At 55.0% G+C, this 17341-nt stretch overlaps 6 protein-coding genes across 6 annotated transcripts; 3 read left to right on the plus strand and 3 right to left on the minus strand.

The window, feature by feature from the left end:
- Positions 1-4011: 4011 nt before the first annotated feature.
- On the plus strand, positions 4012-5296 carry CkaCkLH20_09012 (uncharacterized protein; the record flags this gene model as incomplete). The annotated part of the gene is made up of 3 exons (XM_038891727.1): positions 4012-4205; positions 4264-4488; positions 4540-5296. The coding sequence occupies 3 exons, from the start codon at positions 4012-4014 to the stop codon at positions 5294-5296; spliced, it is 1176 nt and encodes a 391-aa protein (XP_038743014.1).
- A 1401-nt stretch (positions 5297-6697) lies between these two features.
- Positions 6698-10099, minus strand: CkaCkLH20_09013 (uncharacterized protein; the record flags this gene model as incomplete). Its single annotated transcript, XM_038891728.1, has 3 exons — positions 6698-8230; positions 8281-8421; positions 9347-10099. 3 exons carry the CDS (start codon positions 10097-10099, stop codon positions 6698-6700), a joined length of 2427 nt encoding a protein of 808 aa, XP_038743015.1.
- Positions 10100-11633: 1534 nt separating this feature from the next.
- Positions 11634-12915, plus strand: CkaCkLH20_09014 (ThiJ/PfpI family protein; the record flags this gene model as incomplete). Its single annotated transcript, XM_038891729.1, has 5 exons — positions 11634-11926; positions 11971-12004; positions 12203-12619; positions 12671-12729; positions 12780-12915. 5 exons carry the CDS (start codon positions 11634-11636, stop codon positions 12913-12915), a joined length of 939 nt encoding a protein of 312 aa, XP_038743016.1.
- A 495-nt stretch (positions 12916-13410) lies between these two features.
- CkaCkLH20_09015 (haloacid dehalogenase) lies at positions 13411-14202 on the minus strand (the record flags this gene model as incomplete). The annotated part of the gene is made up of 2 exons (XM_038891730.1): positions 13411-13973; positions 14028-14202. The coding sequence occupies 2 exons, from the start codon at positions 14200-14202 to the stop codon at positions 13411-13413; spliced, it is 738 nt and encodes a 245-aa protein (XP_038743017.1).
- A 349-nt stretch (positions 14203-14551) lies between these two features.
- On the plus strand, positions 14552-15331 carry CkaCkLH20_09016 (uncharacterized protein; the record flags this gene model as incomplete). The annotated part of the gene is made up of 1 exon (XM_038891731.1): positions 14552-15331. One exon carries the CDS (start codon positions 14552-14554, stop codon positions 15329-15331), a length of 780 nt encoding a protein of 259 aa, XP_038743018.1.
- A 170-nt stretch (positions 15332-15501) lies between these two features.
- Positions 15502-16374, minus strand: CkaCkLH20_09017 (uncharacterized protein; the record flags this gene model as incomplete). The annotated part of the gene is made up of 2 exons (XM_038891732.1): positions 15502-16138; positions 16190-16374. The coding sequence occupies 2 exons, from the start codon at positions 16372-16374 to the stop codon at positions 15502-15504; spliced, it is 822 nt and encodes a 273-aa protein (XP_038743019.1).
- Between the last annotated feature and the right edge of the window lie 967 nt (positions 16375-17341).

Below are 17341 nucleotides of genomic sequence, written 5' to 3' on the forward strand. Positions count from 1 at the left end.
CGCCAGCGTCTACCAGGCCAACAAGGAAGCCGGCCTCTAAATCACAAACTCGACATCTATGTACGAGGAGGATTGGATATAGGGGTCGAACGCTTCACGAACTGCAACAAACATACAACATCAAGAAACGCCTGTAATCTCATAATCTGGCGGACAACACCGGGATGGGACATACAAGGCGAAATAGGCATCATGGCAAATCGATCAACGATATTGGCTTTATTTTGATCCGGGACCGGATTCAACGGAAAGGGTGCCAGTTACTCCAAGCCCCTTTGGGCAGATAATACTTCAATACACTCGGTTGGCATGGGCAACGACTCGTGCATATGCCAACCATTTTTTCTCACAGAAACTTCTCTCTTACTAGAACCAACTTCTTCTCATGTCGTCGTCACGCGCATTGCACAGGGCGCCCATTGTCAATGCTCCTGGCCGTCTGTCACCAGCCCTCCATCTTGTCAAACTGACTCGAGAATGTCCTTTCGAACTCGTCCGAGCGAACAGGGTGATCCGACTGGTTGCTATTTCTGATTTCTGAGTCTCGGGGATCTTGGGAGACCAGGAAAGACTTGGTTGTAAGCTTAAACGCGGAGAACCCACCAGAGTGGGTGAGATGACAGGGATTGCTGCAACGGTGAAGCAAGTAGGCAAGCGAGAGCCGGGCTCGCTTCAGCCGCCTGGGGCAGTAGCCCAGGTATCCACGGGTGATGAGCCGGGGGTTTTGTTGTTTGGACGGGCTCAGCCACGATTCATCATTTCTAGCGCGGCTCCAGTCTGCTTCAGAAGGAAGGATTGAATAATTCCGTCAAGTCATGGGTGTTGTTTTTCCGATTGGGGTTGCAGAGAACGCGACTGCCTGAATCTGGATCTTTCGTCCAACGGATTACACAATTCCCCCGTCCAGAAACCTGCAGCCTGGAGTTGCCATGGCCGCCATGGAGTTACAGGGTCTGGTCGGTCAGTTGGTTGGGGCATTTTCAACGACGAAGTTCCTTGCGCGATCCACTCTTCCTCCGTCCCAGGACACCGCAGGAAGAGACGAGGATCACTCCATTAGAGTTTGTGTCTGATGTTTCGTTAGCGTTGGGAGAGAAGGCAGGTTTAGAAGCCATGGGTATCGCATTCCGGTCATCTGGGTCGTTGGGAACTTCAGAACCGTTCAAGAAGGTCGATCTGACGAAAGTGTCCGACGGCAATGCACTTTGAAGGTGGCATCATGACATGACATTGACAGGACGGGTGAGCGGGAAGGATGACGGCATCCTTGAACTCAGTTGTCTCGTCGACTCTAAGATTTTGTAAGTTGCTCCTAGTTCCTTTCCTGAGCGTCAAGGTAGGCTAGGCAGCGTATTGATTAGATGATGGTTCGGATCTTATGCAGATCCTTAAGCCATGAAGGTTGATGCGTAGCCAGTGCTCATCTTGAGACGAATCCTTCAACGTGACCAGCATCGGATCCGTGGGCATCCGCGTTGAGAAGAAAGTGGAACTTGCAGTGGAAGAGGCGTTAGGTAAAGCATCAAGAGCCCCGGTAATTAAGAGCAGCAAACGTGGATGTTGGAGGAGAATTTAGGAGAAATGCTAAAAGCCAAAACGAGGAGGAATAGACGAAAAACGCCAAGAGCTCGGGCCCACCTCAGTCAGACCTGTGACATTTCCTTTTCCTTCCATCACAATACAGTCTGCCTCACGCCGTCCTTGGACGATCGAAATCATCATGGCACGGTGCTCCCTTCATTTTCCACCTTCCTGCTGCTCTGAGTCTGCCAGCTGTCAGCAATCCAACACCTGTCCCTGGAGCACACAAGTTCCAAATTCCACCACCAACACCAACACCAGAAATTGCCAACAATTGCCAACAATCAATGTCCCGACTTCCCTGCGCCTCACATGCCAGCCTGCTGCGCCAAGACCATAAAACAATGGGACTTGTTCCGTTCAGTTGGGCTTCAGAGTCGCACCCAATGTAACCGTCTGCATGGCCGGCCTCAATTAAGCTCGTCGTAACAAGCGAGCTTCGCCGACCCGACTTCACCATTGGATCTTATCTCACCTTTCCCACCGACGACCATCTCTCACCTCCAACCCTTCAGATTGAGCTTGACCTGCAGTCTTATTGATCACTGCCACAATCGCCTGCACGACAACTCAGAGCAGGCGGGTACCGCACCATTCACCAGCACCAGCACCTGTACCTGCACCTGCAGCTTCGAGCAGGGACCAGACCAATGTTTTTCGTCCCTGGCGTCAGCATAGCGATGGTTCTCAAATTAGCCTGGAGCTAGGCCCCTTTCGACTTATCCCCACCGTCAGCCCTGTTGGAAATGCCGTTGCCCTTCTCTTCGGCTCTGGGGGAACCAAGCAGACCTCACCACATCATCAAACGGACCAACGAAACCGGCCCAGTTCTCCACGTTAGACCTTAGCCCGACACAGCTCGGCACCGACGTCCTCTCGAGCTTCCGGCTACTACACCCTCTCTCCTCTTTCGCCAGGCCAGTTCCCATCCATCAGAGGGGTACTGCCTCCAAGTCGACCCAGAAGATGACACACTCTCCCTCTGCTTCCCTTGCGCGGGATTCTCACAAGTGGATCGAGTTGATTCATTCTGCTTTGCGCAGCCACCACAAGCGCGTCTCATATTTCTCGACTGATCCTTCAGGAAGACGACAAGCGCGTAGCGAGATGACCAAACCAACCCTACATCTGCTCGACCCTCCACCGACCTTCCAGAGCCGCAACTCCGGATTCCCGCGTTGCCTGTTCTGTCCGCCATCAGCCAGGTTAAGCGAAGAAACGGGGCAACATACATGGCGATGGCAGGCTGTGAAGCTCATCAACCAGGCAAACTTGGCGCTGCGGCCCACCTCCAACCCAAAGTCCCTTTCCGGCCATCTATGCAACGTCCCTGGATTTTTGTTTTGACTGCTTCTCCGCGAGTGCGGATAGCAGCCAACCAGCAGATCGATCAACACCTGTGGGTGTCGTCAGCACACGACGTGCCTGATCAGTTCCTGAGCCGGTGCTCCCTCTCTCCAGTAACAAAGGGAAAACATGCGCAGATGATGGCGTCCGGTTGGCTAGCCAGATCAGACAACGCGAAAACCGCATGGCCGCAGTCTCAGCCGCAAACGCCATCCGATGCGTCACAGTGGTCACAGTGTTGCGGGCTTTTCATTCAATATTTCGACATCCAGCCTGCCCGCCCTTGCGTGACGCCTTGATGAGGTCGAACGGAAGGGAACCGCGCGGACGTGCGTCAATACTGGCCAGAAGGCGTTTAATTTCCTCCATTGCTCGAGACCCTCCAACATGCCCCTAGCTGTCTCTGCTAGGCTCCAACGAGTAACTAGTGATTCCCCGATGATTCCGCCATTCCATACTCTGGAGTCTCTCCAGGGACCCCCATCACGCCCTCCGCCTGGGCTTGAACCGGGTTGGGCTGCCAGGGGAGTGAGGTCTTTTTGGCGGGAACCTGAAGCTCTCCGTCCAATAGCACCATCGTGGCTGATCAGATTCACCGCTTTCATATCAAGAGCGACAGAGCGGCTCCCTAAACCCCGACTGGGTAGCCGATCCGCCCATCCCCAAAGCAAGCTCGGCGTAGAGCCGCTTCTCCCATACAAGGCTTAGTGTCCTCCGGTATGCTGCAGCCTGGCGATGGGGGGCTGCTCACCTCTTGCCATTTGCTCATTTGGATGTCCCAGCTCCCTGGGTGATGTGATTTTATATATAGCAATGGCAGCACACATGCCCCATAACAGAGTTCTGACAGCCTGGGCTTGCCTCATCACAGCCTCACTCACCCCCGCGTCTCTCGGGCCCGGCTCCGATCGAATCCTTGCCCATCCATCGTTTGTTTGTTGCCCGTCCAGAGCTTCTTTGCTTATAACCACCCGGGATCGCCTTGTGTCGGAACTAGTCTCTCTCAGCCTCAAACAACATCTACGGTGCCAACGGACATCAAAGCTCCCTTAGAAAAGCCGACCCCATCACCAACCAACAAAAATGGTCCTCCATCGCCAACAAGCTCAGTTCGACAGGGCAAGATGGCGCATGGCGCTATTGCTGCCATTCTGGATCCTTCAGCTGCTCGTCCTTCTCACCGTCATCGGCCTCTTCTCATGGCGTCTGTCAGACACTCTCCAGAACTGGGATTCCGAGGTCGAAACGAAAGGGATGTTTCCCACGGTTGAAGTTGTGTAAGTCTTTGAAGCCTCTGGACAGAATCTTCGACAAGTCAACTAACCCCTTGCTCAGATGGGAGGCTGTCAACATCGCATTCTCCTTGCTCTGCCTCGTCGCCACCATCTACGAAGTCTCAAAGCTCGCCGCTGAGACGTTGACACCATGGACCATGCTCTTCACCCACGTCCTCAAGTTAGTCGCCTCCCTGGCAGTTCTAGCCCTCGACGTCGTCGTCTTCGTCCAGAGAAAAGACAGCCATTACTCCGTGGTCGGTCTCGGTTTGGACTGCTTTATGATGTAGGTCTCCCAAACACCGCCAAAACATAACACAAAGCTGACCACGCCCAGTCTCCTCATCTCCGTCCCCGGCTTCTACTCGATCCAAACATACCGCCGCCTCGCAAAGTACGACGACTACCACTACCCCGTCAACCACAAACCCTACGGCTTCAACGACCTCGAGCAGAACACAACCTACAACAGCCGCCTCTCCATCGGCGCCCTCTCCATCGGCGACCGCTCCCTCCGCCGCATCTCCACCTCCTCCGTCAAGAGCGGCAGCAACACCCCCAACGCCCCCCACCAAACCCAACAACAGCAACAACCCCAGCAGCCCGAGCCGAAGCCCCTCCAGCGCACCCCCTCGCAGTACAACAACGAACGAGACACCCAGTTCGACAGGTACATGGTCGAGCGCGCCATGACGACCGAGTTCGGCTGGGCCGGCAGCCCGCCCGCCGACAACCCCCTCGCGCGCAGCGACAGCTACGTCGGCAGCGGGTCCGTCACCAACGGCAAGGTCGTGACGCGGGAGAGCATGGGCCGCGTCCCCAGCTGGGGCAGCTCGCACGTGCTCGTCGCCGTGCCGGAGATGGACGAGGACGACGCGCCCGGCCGCGGGGACAGGCAGGCCCTTTTGGCGGGACACAGGAGGCAGGGCAGTGACGACAGCGTCGGGCCGAGCACGACGACGACGACGCCTTACCACGCGTACCAGCCGCCCTCGTCGAGGGTGTCGCCGCCGGTTATCCAGGTCGAGGAGTCGGATATCACGTCGGGCACTTTTGTCGCGGAGGTTGAGCGCAAGAGGAAGAGGAGTCAATGATTTTTTACTTTCGTTTTGGCGGTGAAAAGAGGGGGGGAACGATTATACCCATGAGCTTCTTTTTCTCCTTCATATTTTGCATTATTTCTTTCGTTTCGGACGGATGAGACTCGATGGATTGTACATATTTTTTCACCCATCTTCTTTCCTCGTCGGCTACATTATACCATGGCGTTTCACGATACGGAGGACACAACAAAAAGGGGAGACGGGACGGGACGGGACGAGGAGGTGGTTCGAGATCCCGGGAAGGGAGGGGTCTGGCCATAGGACACCCTCGCTTAGAGAGAACGTTTATACAACGAGGCCGTATTCACTTCATGCTTATCATCGCATTTTCGATGGTTTCATTTTTGCGAATCACTTCATATTGTCTTTTGCCCTGCATCGCGAGTGAATGGACGGTTCTGGTTTGGACTAAACGTGAATCTGTATGCTGTAGTCCGACCGCCCGATGAGCGAACATGTCACATTCCTACGAGGCGGAATCCCTCATCCTCCAGCCTAACTCGCCACCCTCTGCCCCATCTCGAGTAACAAACTCGTCATCCCGAACCTCGCCTGAGCATTCGATAGCACAAGGCAGAGTTCATCCGATGACGCCACAATACACGAGGCGAACATTCCATAAAGACGAGTCGAAAGGATTTGACGTTTGACGACGGAGAGGATTTTCATCCGTACGTACACATCTTGCATATTTTTTTCGTCTGAAGGATCAGTTGATCTGTTTTGGTCCGATGAACCAGAGCGTCGGGGCGCACGCACGGGCCGTGGCGATGGGATGACTGGGCTGCCCGGGCTGTGTTGCTTACACGGATCCTCCACTGGATCTTTTCGTCATGGGCTTAGTTGAGGCGAGAATCTCACGTTATTGTTTTTGGATACTAGCTGGGTTTTGTGTCGTTTGCTGGTTTTTGGGGGTTTGGATCGGGAATCTCGATTCGGGTTTTGTCCCTGCCAACAATGGCCAGGCTTGATTACGCCCGAGGTTGGAAGATACTGGGAGGCTGTGGAGGATCGTGTGTCACTGGCATATGCATGATGGAAAGGATTGGCCACGGCACGTTGTACGATTGGGATCCTGTGGGGTGCGTTAAGTAGTATGCAGGCAGCTTCTGTTTCTCATGTGGATGAGATGGCGTTTACTTTGGGCAAGTCAAAGTCCTCAGTTGCACAAAACCAGAAACGCCTCTTGTGGCACCTCACGAACGTCAACACGTCGTCCGTCGGTGGGGGAGTGTCACTGTCTACCACCTCATCACTTCGAGGAATCGAGTTTTGAATTCTCGGATTGCGTCGCAAAGTCAAATTCTGCAAGACGAACGCCGAAGATTCCAGACCACAAGCGCTGACAGCCGAATGAACTGGTGATCACCCGGGAATCAAGATCTCCCGTCATCATGTCCGGTCAGCATACCCGCTCAGCGAGACCCTACAAGGGTACCCGTCCGTGGGATGCGCCGCGCCCGCCTCCACCATAAACACCCTCTGCCCACCGAGACCGCTGAGGTCCAGCTTCTTGTCCCCGTCGAGCTCGGCGAAGGAATCCCTGATGTCGAACTCCCTCACGGTGCAGGCCAACACCGCCCTCGCCTCCGTCATGACGAGCTGCTGTCCGACGCACAACCTCGGACCGTACTCGAAGATCCGCCATCCGCCTCGCGGCGGGTACAGCTCGTGCCCCGGATCCGTGACGAGCCAGCGCTCCGGGATGAACTCGTCGGGCCGCGCCCAGTACCTCGGGTTCCTCCCGATCATCCAGTGATGCATCGACACGGCGATGCCGTCCGTCGGGTACAGGTTCCCCTCGGCATCTTTGAGGACCAGGTCGGGGGACCCTTGGCGGATGCCGCCCGCCGGGGGGAACATGCGCAGGGACTCTTTGATGCAGGCGTTCGTGTAGGGCAACGAGTTGAGGAGGCTGGGGTTCGCGGCGATCTGGGCGGGCGCGGAGGCCGGGTCGACGCCGAAGACCTCGTCGTGCTCGGCGCGGACCTTGGCGAGGATCGAGGGGCGGGTGTAGATGTTGTGGAAGCAGTAGACGATGGTGGCGGCGGAGGAGTCGTAGCCGGCGAAGAAGAACATGCGCATGTTGCGCGTCATGATGCGGAGGTAGTCTGCGTCGAGGGTGTCGCGGTTGGCGTTCTGGGGCTGGGCGAGCCAGTTCTCGATGGCGCTGTCGAGGACGGACTGGAACTTTTCTGTTTTGTCGCGGTTGCGGACCTTGTTTTCGCGGAGGACGTCGAAGCGTGCGTTGATCTGCTCTTTGATGTGGTTGTCGAGGATTCTGCCGCCGTTCCAGGTGCGGAATGTAAGGAAGGGGTCGATGCGGGAGAGGATGTTTTCGGGTTTGTGGGAGGTGAACTTGAGTTTGAGCTGGCCCTTCATCGACTCGGCCAAGGGATGTTTCTTCGTTTGGGTGCTTAGTTTCACGTTGAGCAGGACCTCGCCTATGATGTCGGTGATGAGATCCAGCGCGAGAGGCTCCAGGCGGAACATGTCCCCATTGCGAGCCTGTTCCCGTAGCCTCTCCACGAAGACCTGAATGCAGTCGACGATGATGGGGACCTCGGCGGTGATGTTCTGGTTGCTGAAGCTGGGGCTGAAGAGGGTTTGGAGGTGCTTCCATGGCCGGCCGTTGGTGTCGAACTGGCTGGGCCCGCCGGTGATGGGGTGGAACCAGCCGACGAGCATGGGCGGTTTCTGGGAGCCCGAGACGGGGTGGTAGGCGGCTTGGTGGGCCATCTCCGGATCGGTGACGACGAGGATCGGGTCGGCCATTGGCCAGGTGTCCATGTAGAAGGCGCCATTGGGGTAGGGCTCGGACAGTTTTGCGAGGACGTAATTTGCGTGGACGCCTGGCGGTAAGCTATCGAAGGCCTTCTTGGCCTCGAGGAGGTTGCCGAAGAGGAAGTTGTGAGGCACAACGGGCTGTGATATCGTGAGCGAGATGGCATAAGGTAAGAAGTTGCAATGCTTACCAGTCCTTGCTTCTTCAGGTCGGCCATTTTGCCGCGGTGCTTGAGCAGCAGCTTGACAACGTACAGCACCGAGCCGCCGACGGCAACCAAGATGGCCGCCGCGATGGACCTCACGAACATGAGAAGAATGCCCTCCATGGTCTAAATCAGGAAACACGACGATGAGATGTGTCGCGTGTCTTGTCCAGGCGGGTGCACGAGCCTGTGCTGGGTGGAGATGACAGCTGGGTGACAGCGTCAATGCTGCTTGGCTTGAGTCGTGATTCCCTGATTTCTCACCGTCGAGACGCGCTCGAAGCAATTGCGGCGGTCGCGCAAATGAAGCTTGATATCGCACGGCCGAGGTGAAGATGACGGGAAAGCCGGAAAGTTTGCGACGGAGCAAGCTTTAGCTTAACGGCCGTCGTTGAGAAGGACCCTTGAATGGTGCCACTGACGGAGACGTGCGCTTGGGGAAAGGAAAGGACCCTTGAATTGCGATGAAGGCGCCCCAAAACTCTGGATGAACCATGCCGCAAAGCCATACAAGAAAAAAAAAATCAATGACACCACAGGAACTTGAACCAACTGGATTGAGTCGTCCTATTCGCTGAGCAGTCCCTAACCAGTAAGCATTAATCTCATATGAGGAGGTTGATTTCGCTAGGGCCATTCTGTGGTAATTTGACCTCCCTTTCCCCGCCCGCCCGGTTGATGGACGCCAAGGTTCGTTTGTCGCCTCAATCGATGATGAGTTCATTTGGACCTTTTGTGCTGACGTTCAATCTTGTTGAGGTTGATATCTAGTGGTACATCCGTGATCAAGTTCTAAAATAAGATGCAGCAAGAGCAATGGCGCTAACTCCATTGAACGCCCCAAATGTCCATTTTTGTGTTGTACAATCCCATTTCCCCAAAGGTCGAGCTTGGATTCTCTCCTTCTATTGTGACGCCTCAAACTCCGTGAATTGTATGCTCGCCGATGCCTTCATGTAGTCCACCTGATAGTATTCGCCTGCTTTCCGAATCGTCTAGTCAAATTCCCTGGCACGTCGATAGCTCGAGTTCCTCAGTAAGCCCTTGGAACGCCACCAGCTAATCCCACGGCAACGGAAGATGTGAGGAATTCCGTGTTGTTGTAGACTTGCTTGCAGGTCTGAGGTGGTCTGTCCTGGGAGAAACCGTGGCTGTACGCGTCTCCGAGGATGATCACATCTGGCGTTTGGGTTCCTGGCTTCTCGTCTCGGCGGACAACGACCAGCGACTCCTCCCGCGACATCATCCAGATCTCGTCACCAGCTTTGGCGCCGCGTGGGACCAACACCAAGGCCTCGTGGTCGTGTGTCAAAGCTAGCCGGCGAGTCTTGTCCTTGACGAAGACATCGAGGAACGGAATCTCGGTTTTCGTGATTGCGGCGAGAGGCCCGCTCCCTGAAACGGCGTCGGTGAGAAGATTCCTATCGTCGAGAGCCCAGAATTGTCGGAAGCCTGCAGGGTCTTCTCCGGCGTCGATGGCCTTCTCAAAGTCGCCCAGGCCGCTCAGCCCGTTCAGCACGGGACTGAGGAACCTGCTGAATGATTGGATGATTTCGTCTCTGGTGAATCCCTCGGGATACCTCTCGGTTGTTGTTTTGCTTGGGGTGTCGGCGGAGAGCGTTCGCATGAGTGTGTTCATGTGGTATTCTTCTGCTGGGTTTGGGGAGTGGACTCTGTAGACGAGGGTGAGAAGTTTGACGAGTGGTAGGAGCTGCTTCATGTACGACAACTCCTCGGATACATCTTCGATGGTGTCGACGTAGGTGCAGCTGAGGGGCGCCTGTTCTGATTGGAGGTCGCCCATGGCGGTGCTGTCGTCGTGTGTTGTGGGAAGCTTCATGGCCGTACAGATAGATGCGGTTGGTTGTGTTGGCGAACAGAAACGGGAAAAAAGGGTCACGGGAAAACTGGCACGGGTTGAGACATATATGCCCGACGTAGCCAAGACTGTCGTCACCACCGGCAACTGCAGGGTCATAATGGTCTTATCTGGGGCAGACTAGGGTTTCCGAGTTGCCGGTAGTCTCCTGACAGGGATACCGAGGGGTCGCATAGCGTGCACCTGTGGTACTCGATCTTGAGAGAGGCAATTACGCTTGGTTAATAGTAGGTAGGTATCCGTACGGATATTCATCAGACTAAGCGAGTCGGCCGTGGCAGCTAGGGGGAATTAGTTGCGTAAACCGTCGGGTCCTTTCTCAAAATGGGTGGAATAGGAGTCAGGACTGACGGGGCCAAGACAGGCGACTATGTCATGCGTATGGGGATAGTGAAAGCTTGAGTGCGGTTTAGCTCAGCATGTCGCTCGCAATTGCAGAGAATTGGCCTCATGGTAGTTGCTGGACCGGCCGGGATAGCCCGGATGTCTAGAACTTGGGCGTCATCCGTTCCTCAACGTTTGACAAAATCGACGTGTATCCGTACTTGGCCGTTGAGAGACATAGATACATGACAACGGTTTTCGTACCATACCAACATACTGATGGGTGCTGTAGGATTCAGCAGGTTGGCGAAGTAACGTAGCAAGGGAAGCCAAGCGAGGAGAAGGACGCGAGACAGGTGATTGTGACAGGAACAAGATTTGGTAATGAAGATCTGGCAGAGATGACGTCGAGATGAGGGTCCGCAATTGACGCCCTAGACCCCAACGTACAGGTCAACTTGTGGTGCTGTGCGTCCGGGGTCCCGTCGTCCAATGTCGGCACTGACCTGTAGCCAAGAAATTGGTCCAAAAAGTCATTTCACGAATAGGGGTCCTCTTGCTTTGCTCTGCTCTGAGAGCTCGCGCAAGTCATGTTTTGGCATTAGGTTGGAGTTTCGAGTTTTTGTCATTTTGTCAGCGGCAGGCAACGGGAAGGAAGGCGCAACCGACATTCCCCGTTCTGCCTTGCTCCTGCCTTGCTCCTGTCTCTGTCTGATCAGCGAGGTCCAGCTGCGTTGTGACCCGCGGCTCCCGACGGAAGGATTATTCCTGTCATCTCCATCTGACTACATCCATGAAAATAGGCACTCCGTACCTAGGCACCCAGGGATCGGATGTAAGCAACTAAGGCAACGTAGGGCTGCCTTCAGTCGGCTGGTGAAGCGGGAGCTCCTTCCGGCGGCTCGGCACCGAAGACTATCCCGAAGGCAATCATGCACCGACAGTTATCTGTCTCTCCCTTGCAGTCGACTTCAGACGAGTCAACCTGACCTTCTCCAATCCTTCGTGCGCCGAGAAAACATCGACCAACACACGAGAGCGCCTCTTCTACCGTCAGCACGAATACAATCGACTCGCTTGTCCCCAAAGCAGTAATTCGTCGCAATGATCAAGACTCTCATCATCATGGCCGATTATGGCCACGATCCTACCGGTCAGTCACCGTCCATCATCACCACCACTGCATAACCCTGTCATCCCCGTCCCGGTCCTGATCTTCCCCTCCCTCCGCTGCGTCACCCCTCAATCCTCCCGCGTCCCCGTCCCCGTGTCCACCATCTCCACCATCTCCATCATTCCCAAGGCAAATTCCCTGCAGCAGCTCACCACCATCGTTGGGTCCGCGTCACGAACCGCAAAGCTAATCTCTGTTCTGCTTGCACAGAAGTCGCGGTTCCCTACCTCGCCTTCAAAAATGCAGGATTCGAAGTTAGTTTTGCTACCGAAACGGGCAAAATCCCCCGATGCGACAGCAAGATGCTCGAGGGCATCTCGCAGAAGCTGCTGGTACGAAAACACAACCGTCCAATGCCGTTCTAAAACCAAACTCCCCCGTTCGCATCTCCAACGTTACCGTCGCAAACATCCCGGAATCGCATTGGACACCTGCAGATCCCACAAGTCGCCAATCGGCCCCCTTGCCGGTTGTTTAGTGGTTCAATGATTTCCAAGATCCGGGCTAATGTTAATATCCATGATGAACAGGGTGCCGCGGCCGCGACTATGAAGCTCTACAGCACCATGACGAAGTCCGACGAAATGCAACACCCGCTGTCGTGGAGTTCCGACGGCTTCACCCTCGACAGCTTTGACGTCGTACATATCCCCGGCGGCCATGACAAGGCCGTTAGGCAGCTGTTAGACTCGGCGACTGTCCAAGCTCTCTTTGCCGACTATTTCCCCAAGACCAAGAAGCCGGGGAGGAAGATCGTGTCCGCGATTTGCCACGGCCCGTTGGTTCTCTGTAACGCCAAGGGTGAGGATGGCAACAGCGTGCTGTACCATTGCACAACCACAGCTCTGCCAGGATATCTCGAGACAGTCGCCTTTCATGGAACCAAATGGTTCCTTGGAGACTACTATAAGACGTACGGTGCTGGAAGTGAAAACGTCGAGACTTCTGTCAGTCGCCTTCATTTCGACATACGAAAGACCAATTCTGACCACCAATAGATGAAGAAAGTGCTCAAAGACCCAAGCCAATTCAAGGTCAGCTGGATTCCCAACCGGCCGTAGGTCTCTCTTTCGCCTCTTATCACTGTCCGTTGCTAATAACATTAAGGTTCGTTGTTGAAGATCCGGAGTACAACTATGTCAGCGCTCGATATCCCCCTGATGCGGAAAAGTTCTCCGAGGCGGTCGTCGACCTGGTTCATGTGGTCCAAACCTACAGTGAGGGCGAGTCACGCAGTTCCTAATCCGGTGTTTCTTTCCTGGTGATACCTTCCTCTATGCATGCTGGAAGCTCCCTGTGTCAGGAACGACAAACAAAACACGCTGGACATGAAAATTGCAGGACGTCTGTCGGCGTGTACGTTTCGTCCACGTGCCGAACCTCATCATCGTGACGTCCGGCTATGCAAAATTGCGTCGGGAGGAAGACAAGTCCCTACCTAAGCTTATCATTGCATGAAGATTCTCTTGGATCGATCATCACAGACACGCAACCTGTCCCGACATGCCGCCCGGCGGTGATGTCACCGTCACTCTTCAAAATTAAAGAGCATGAACAGATACATGAAAACAAACACGGCCTCTAAGCTTTCTTGTGCCGAACTCCTCCACCAGTGGAAGCTTAGCTTTTAGTCAAGCATGATGCCTGAGTTGTCTGACATGGTGCCTGGTGCTGAAGAAACTGACATCACTATCACTACAGATGCATCCGCCTATGTCATGGGAAAACTCAATTAGCCTTACTTCGACGTTCCCATAATCTTCCTGATAGCTTCGTCTACTCCTTCAACGACAATAGTCGGTTCAGTTCCGATCGAACTGCCCAGAGCATCAACCCAACCCGCCCCGGCGCGGTCGATCCAGGCGGACTGCCACCCTGCAGCTCTTGCTCCTAGTGCGTCGAAAGGATTCGAACTGATGAGCCATATGCTGTCCTGCTGATCTTGCATCCCTACTTTCTTCGCAAAGTGATGATACGTCTTTGGAGATGGTTTGAAACACTGAGCATCCTCAACAGTGACCAGCTTATCAGGACCAAATACATGGCCCATTCGAGACAACTCGGGCGATGTTTTCATCGACGTGCCCACCATGTCGTCAGTGCCATTGGAGAAGACATAGGCGTCTATCGAGGTGTCGTCTTCAACGAGCTTCAGTGCTGCCTTGACCTCGGGAAAGGTTTGTAGGCCGTTGTAGGCGTTCATTAGGCGATCTTCATCCTCTCGAGAGAGCGTGAGCTTCTTCTCCGCAACGGCGTGTTTCAGCGACGCGCGCGTCAGCTCGGAGAAGGGCCGGTAGATGCCTATCAATATCAGTTATAAACTTCATTCGAGACTATTGTCATTCAAAGACACACCCATGCTGTTGATTCGCCAGGTGTACTCCAGCTGGTACCTCCGCCATTGCGCAGCGAGCGTCTTGGCGTTTTCGTCTCCGTACAACTTCGAGAGTTCCGAGGCGATCGACTCGGTCGAGAGCAGCGTGCCGTACAGATCGAACGCGATGACTACCCTCTTCTGTTCCGAAGTCATGGTTTCTGATTGTTTTTTCTACACCGGTGATTCGAATTATGATTTCGTCGTCGTAGAAGCTTCTGTTAAGTTCGCCGTGGTAGTCACCTACCTAGGCTGTGTTCGTCGTGCGTTGGGTATCGTCGTCCGAACGCGTCTTTGGGGGGAAGTCGTATCGAGCCGTCTCACTAAAACGCGGGGGAACCGGGCGTCTGAGCACTTATAACCCCTGCAGGAAACTGCCGTCCAGCCCTAAACTCACTAAAACGCGACCTTAGCTTACTTCTGGTTCCACCTCATCTCAACGTCATCGACACTTCACTCACTCTTGTCGCCTTCAGCGTGTTGAACTCATCCTTCGGTCACCAACATGAGGAACTCCGACGAGGAAACGACCCAATTCGAAACCTTCAGAGACTGCCTCTCCGCGGCCGTCGTCGAAAGAGTGACAAAACCAACCTCCAAGCCCAAAAAACGAACAAAAAAGACAAAAGCAACTACCCCCAAAACAAAGCCCCAAAATGAGCCGCCGGAAGACACCCCGGTAGACGCCGAGGACATGATGGATTTCACATCCTACCTCGCCTCCGAGACCTTCGACTCCTTCCCGGACGACCTCAAAACCCTCTCCCACGCGACCTACACCGCGGACCCCGCCCTGCAGTCCCGCCTCGCCCTGCCCCTCACCGGCGCCGACGTCGCCGACCTGCTCCCCACCCTCTCCCCGGCCGTCGCGGACTCCCTGGTCGCCTACTCCATCGTCGACCCGGAGCGGCAGGGCGCGCACGAGTTCCTCGCGCCGGTGCTGACGGAGCTGGTGGCCGCGTTGACGGCGCCGCCGCCGCCGCCGCGCTCGACGAGGGAGAGCGTCGAGGGGTGCGAGCTGTGCGGGCGGGACTGGATCGGGCTGACGTATCACCACCTCATCCCGCGCATGGTGCACGATAAGGTGGTGAAGAGGGGGTGGCACCGGGAGGACGAGCTGAATAGTGTGGCGTGGCTGTGTCGGCTTTGTCACTCGTTCGTGCACCGGTTTGCGGGACATGAGGAGCTGGCGAGGTTTTATTACACGGTTGAGTTGTTGCTGGAGCAGGACGAGGTTGTGAGGTTTGCGCAGTATGCGAGTAGGGTGAGGTGGAAGGGGAGGTGAGCGTTATGGAAGGGGCAATTGCAATTTTGACGCTACCTACAATCAACGGGAGTTGATTGCTTTCATCTGTCTGTTTGATACCCATCCTCCTGCACCAATCTCATCTACTCATTCGATGCTGCTTAAGCCATGTGTTGATCCTCTCAAGGCCCGCTATCATCTCTCCGGGATCAATTGTTCACATCTTCTCCCGACGACAGTCCCTTCTTGCCTCTGGGCGTCAACTTTTCCTCCCGTTCCTCAAGGGTGGCGCCCGTCCCAGTACGAATGAGACAACCTTTCGGCGCATACGGGACGCAGATCTTGGTTTTCGGGGGTGTCAAAGGCTGTTTGTCCTCATCGCAGCAGTGGCGCTCGACGCAGCCCTCGCCCGCGTCACAATCAGAGGACCTCCTGCACTCCTTTCTGTCCTCGCAGCCGAGGTCGCGGACGCAGAGCTGCTGGCCCTTGGGGACGCTCTTGAGGCAGACGCAGCGTTCCTTGTCGTCCTTGCCGCATTTGAAGGTGTTGAACCCGTTTTGGCGGCAGTGGGAGGCCGAGTCGCAGCCGACGTTAGCCCAGACGATGGCGGTGACTGGCACGGTGGGCGTGGCGACGGTCGTCACGGCCGCGGGTATGTTCCAGCAGCTGCAGACGGAGGAGTACTCGCCCTCGCTGGTGCAGGATTTGGTGACGTAGGAGGGGACGGAGGTCGGGATGACGGTGACGGGGCCGGCGGGAGGGACTTGAGGGTTTTGAGGTCTTGGGGATGGCTTGGGGCCCTTGTCCTTGTAGCTGGTGTAGATGGTGGTGGTCTTGGTAGTGGTGCTGTTTGTGTGAGTTTGGAGTTCCGTCGTGGGGATGGTAGGTGATGCTTACAAGACGGCCGGGGTGACGGTGGTGAGCATGAAGCTGGAGCAGTCACTCTTGCGAGACTCGAGGGCCGGTGTTACGTGAGCGCCGGTGCCGGTCACGGCTCGGGCGCAGTTGTTGCCGTGGCAGTTGGCCGTGACGAGGGCTGCCAGCGAGAGAATGTTGAGAGCGGAAGTGATGTACGTCTTCATCTTTGCGAGTGGGTTGGAATAGTACTGAAGATCGGGTCTGGTGAGTCTGTCTTGGTGCAAGAAGCAGACTGGGTTGACGGTGCTTTTATAGACGACCTGATGAGAAATCTATGCTCTCATGAAGCCTTCAGCTCACGATAGAAAGATGGCATTTCCTAGGAAAGCTCAGAGCATGAGCGGTGAAGCCATATTGGCCCGGATCAAGTTGCCCTTTCTTCTGTATCAATCATCTCCAGCTGAGTTGTCTTCAGTGTCTTGGACACATAACTTGGTAGTGAAACGTAAGACTCTGGCTTCATCGGGCGCTGTGTAGCGAGTACGTTGCTGTTCGGCGGTCTGGAGCTCGTTTTAGGGGTTTTGTAGATTCAATCGTGGGGTTGAGGTCGCGCAGATTTCAGGCTGGATCGATCGAAGTGGCGGTATGGTATTCGCTTTGAAGAAAAATCGTTGGACGCCTCCGTGATACTGACTTGAAGGCCTCCAGAAACATGACTTTTCCCGTGATGATTTTACCGATGTGACTCGTCACTGTTTAGGGTCCCTGGTTCTGAAGCTGTTGATCGAATATACGGACCGATGTTAGATTGGAAGCTGAACGAAGGCTGATCTGAAAATGCAAAGTTGACAAGCTGTAAAAAGTTGAATACGGCAGGTAGATACCGAAGTAAATAGTGACCTGAAATAAGGGCGTTCCAGTTTTCAAATGTTTCAGTGCAAGCAAGATCGACGCTAGCTCCTGCCCAGCGAATCTTCAAATAATGGCAAGATATAACTATCAGGAAGTTGACATCGACCTCGTCGACTAGCTACTTGCGGTGAAGGAGCCCTCGTCTCAGGCAGCGCCTTATTCGCGCCGATTTCTCACCTATCCAAGGTAGCAAGGCTCTTTATCTGTTTAGATTGTATGGTCGCTATTGAGGGAGTCGCTTTGCTTGGATTAAGGCTTCATCGGCGTGTATCTGCTAGA

The sequence above is a fragment of the Colletotrichum karsti genome, assembly GCF_011947395.1.
Source record: "Colletotrichum karsti strain CkLH20 chromosome Unknown Scaffold31, whole genome shotgun sequence".
NCBI classification, from domain to species: domain Eukaryota; kingdom Fungi; phylum Ascomycota; class Sordariomycetes; order Glomerellales; family Glomerellaceae; genus Colletotrichum; species Colletotrichum karsti.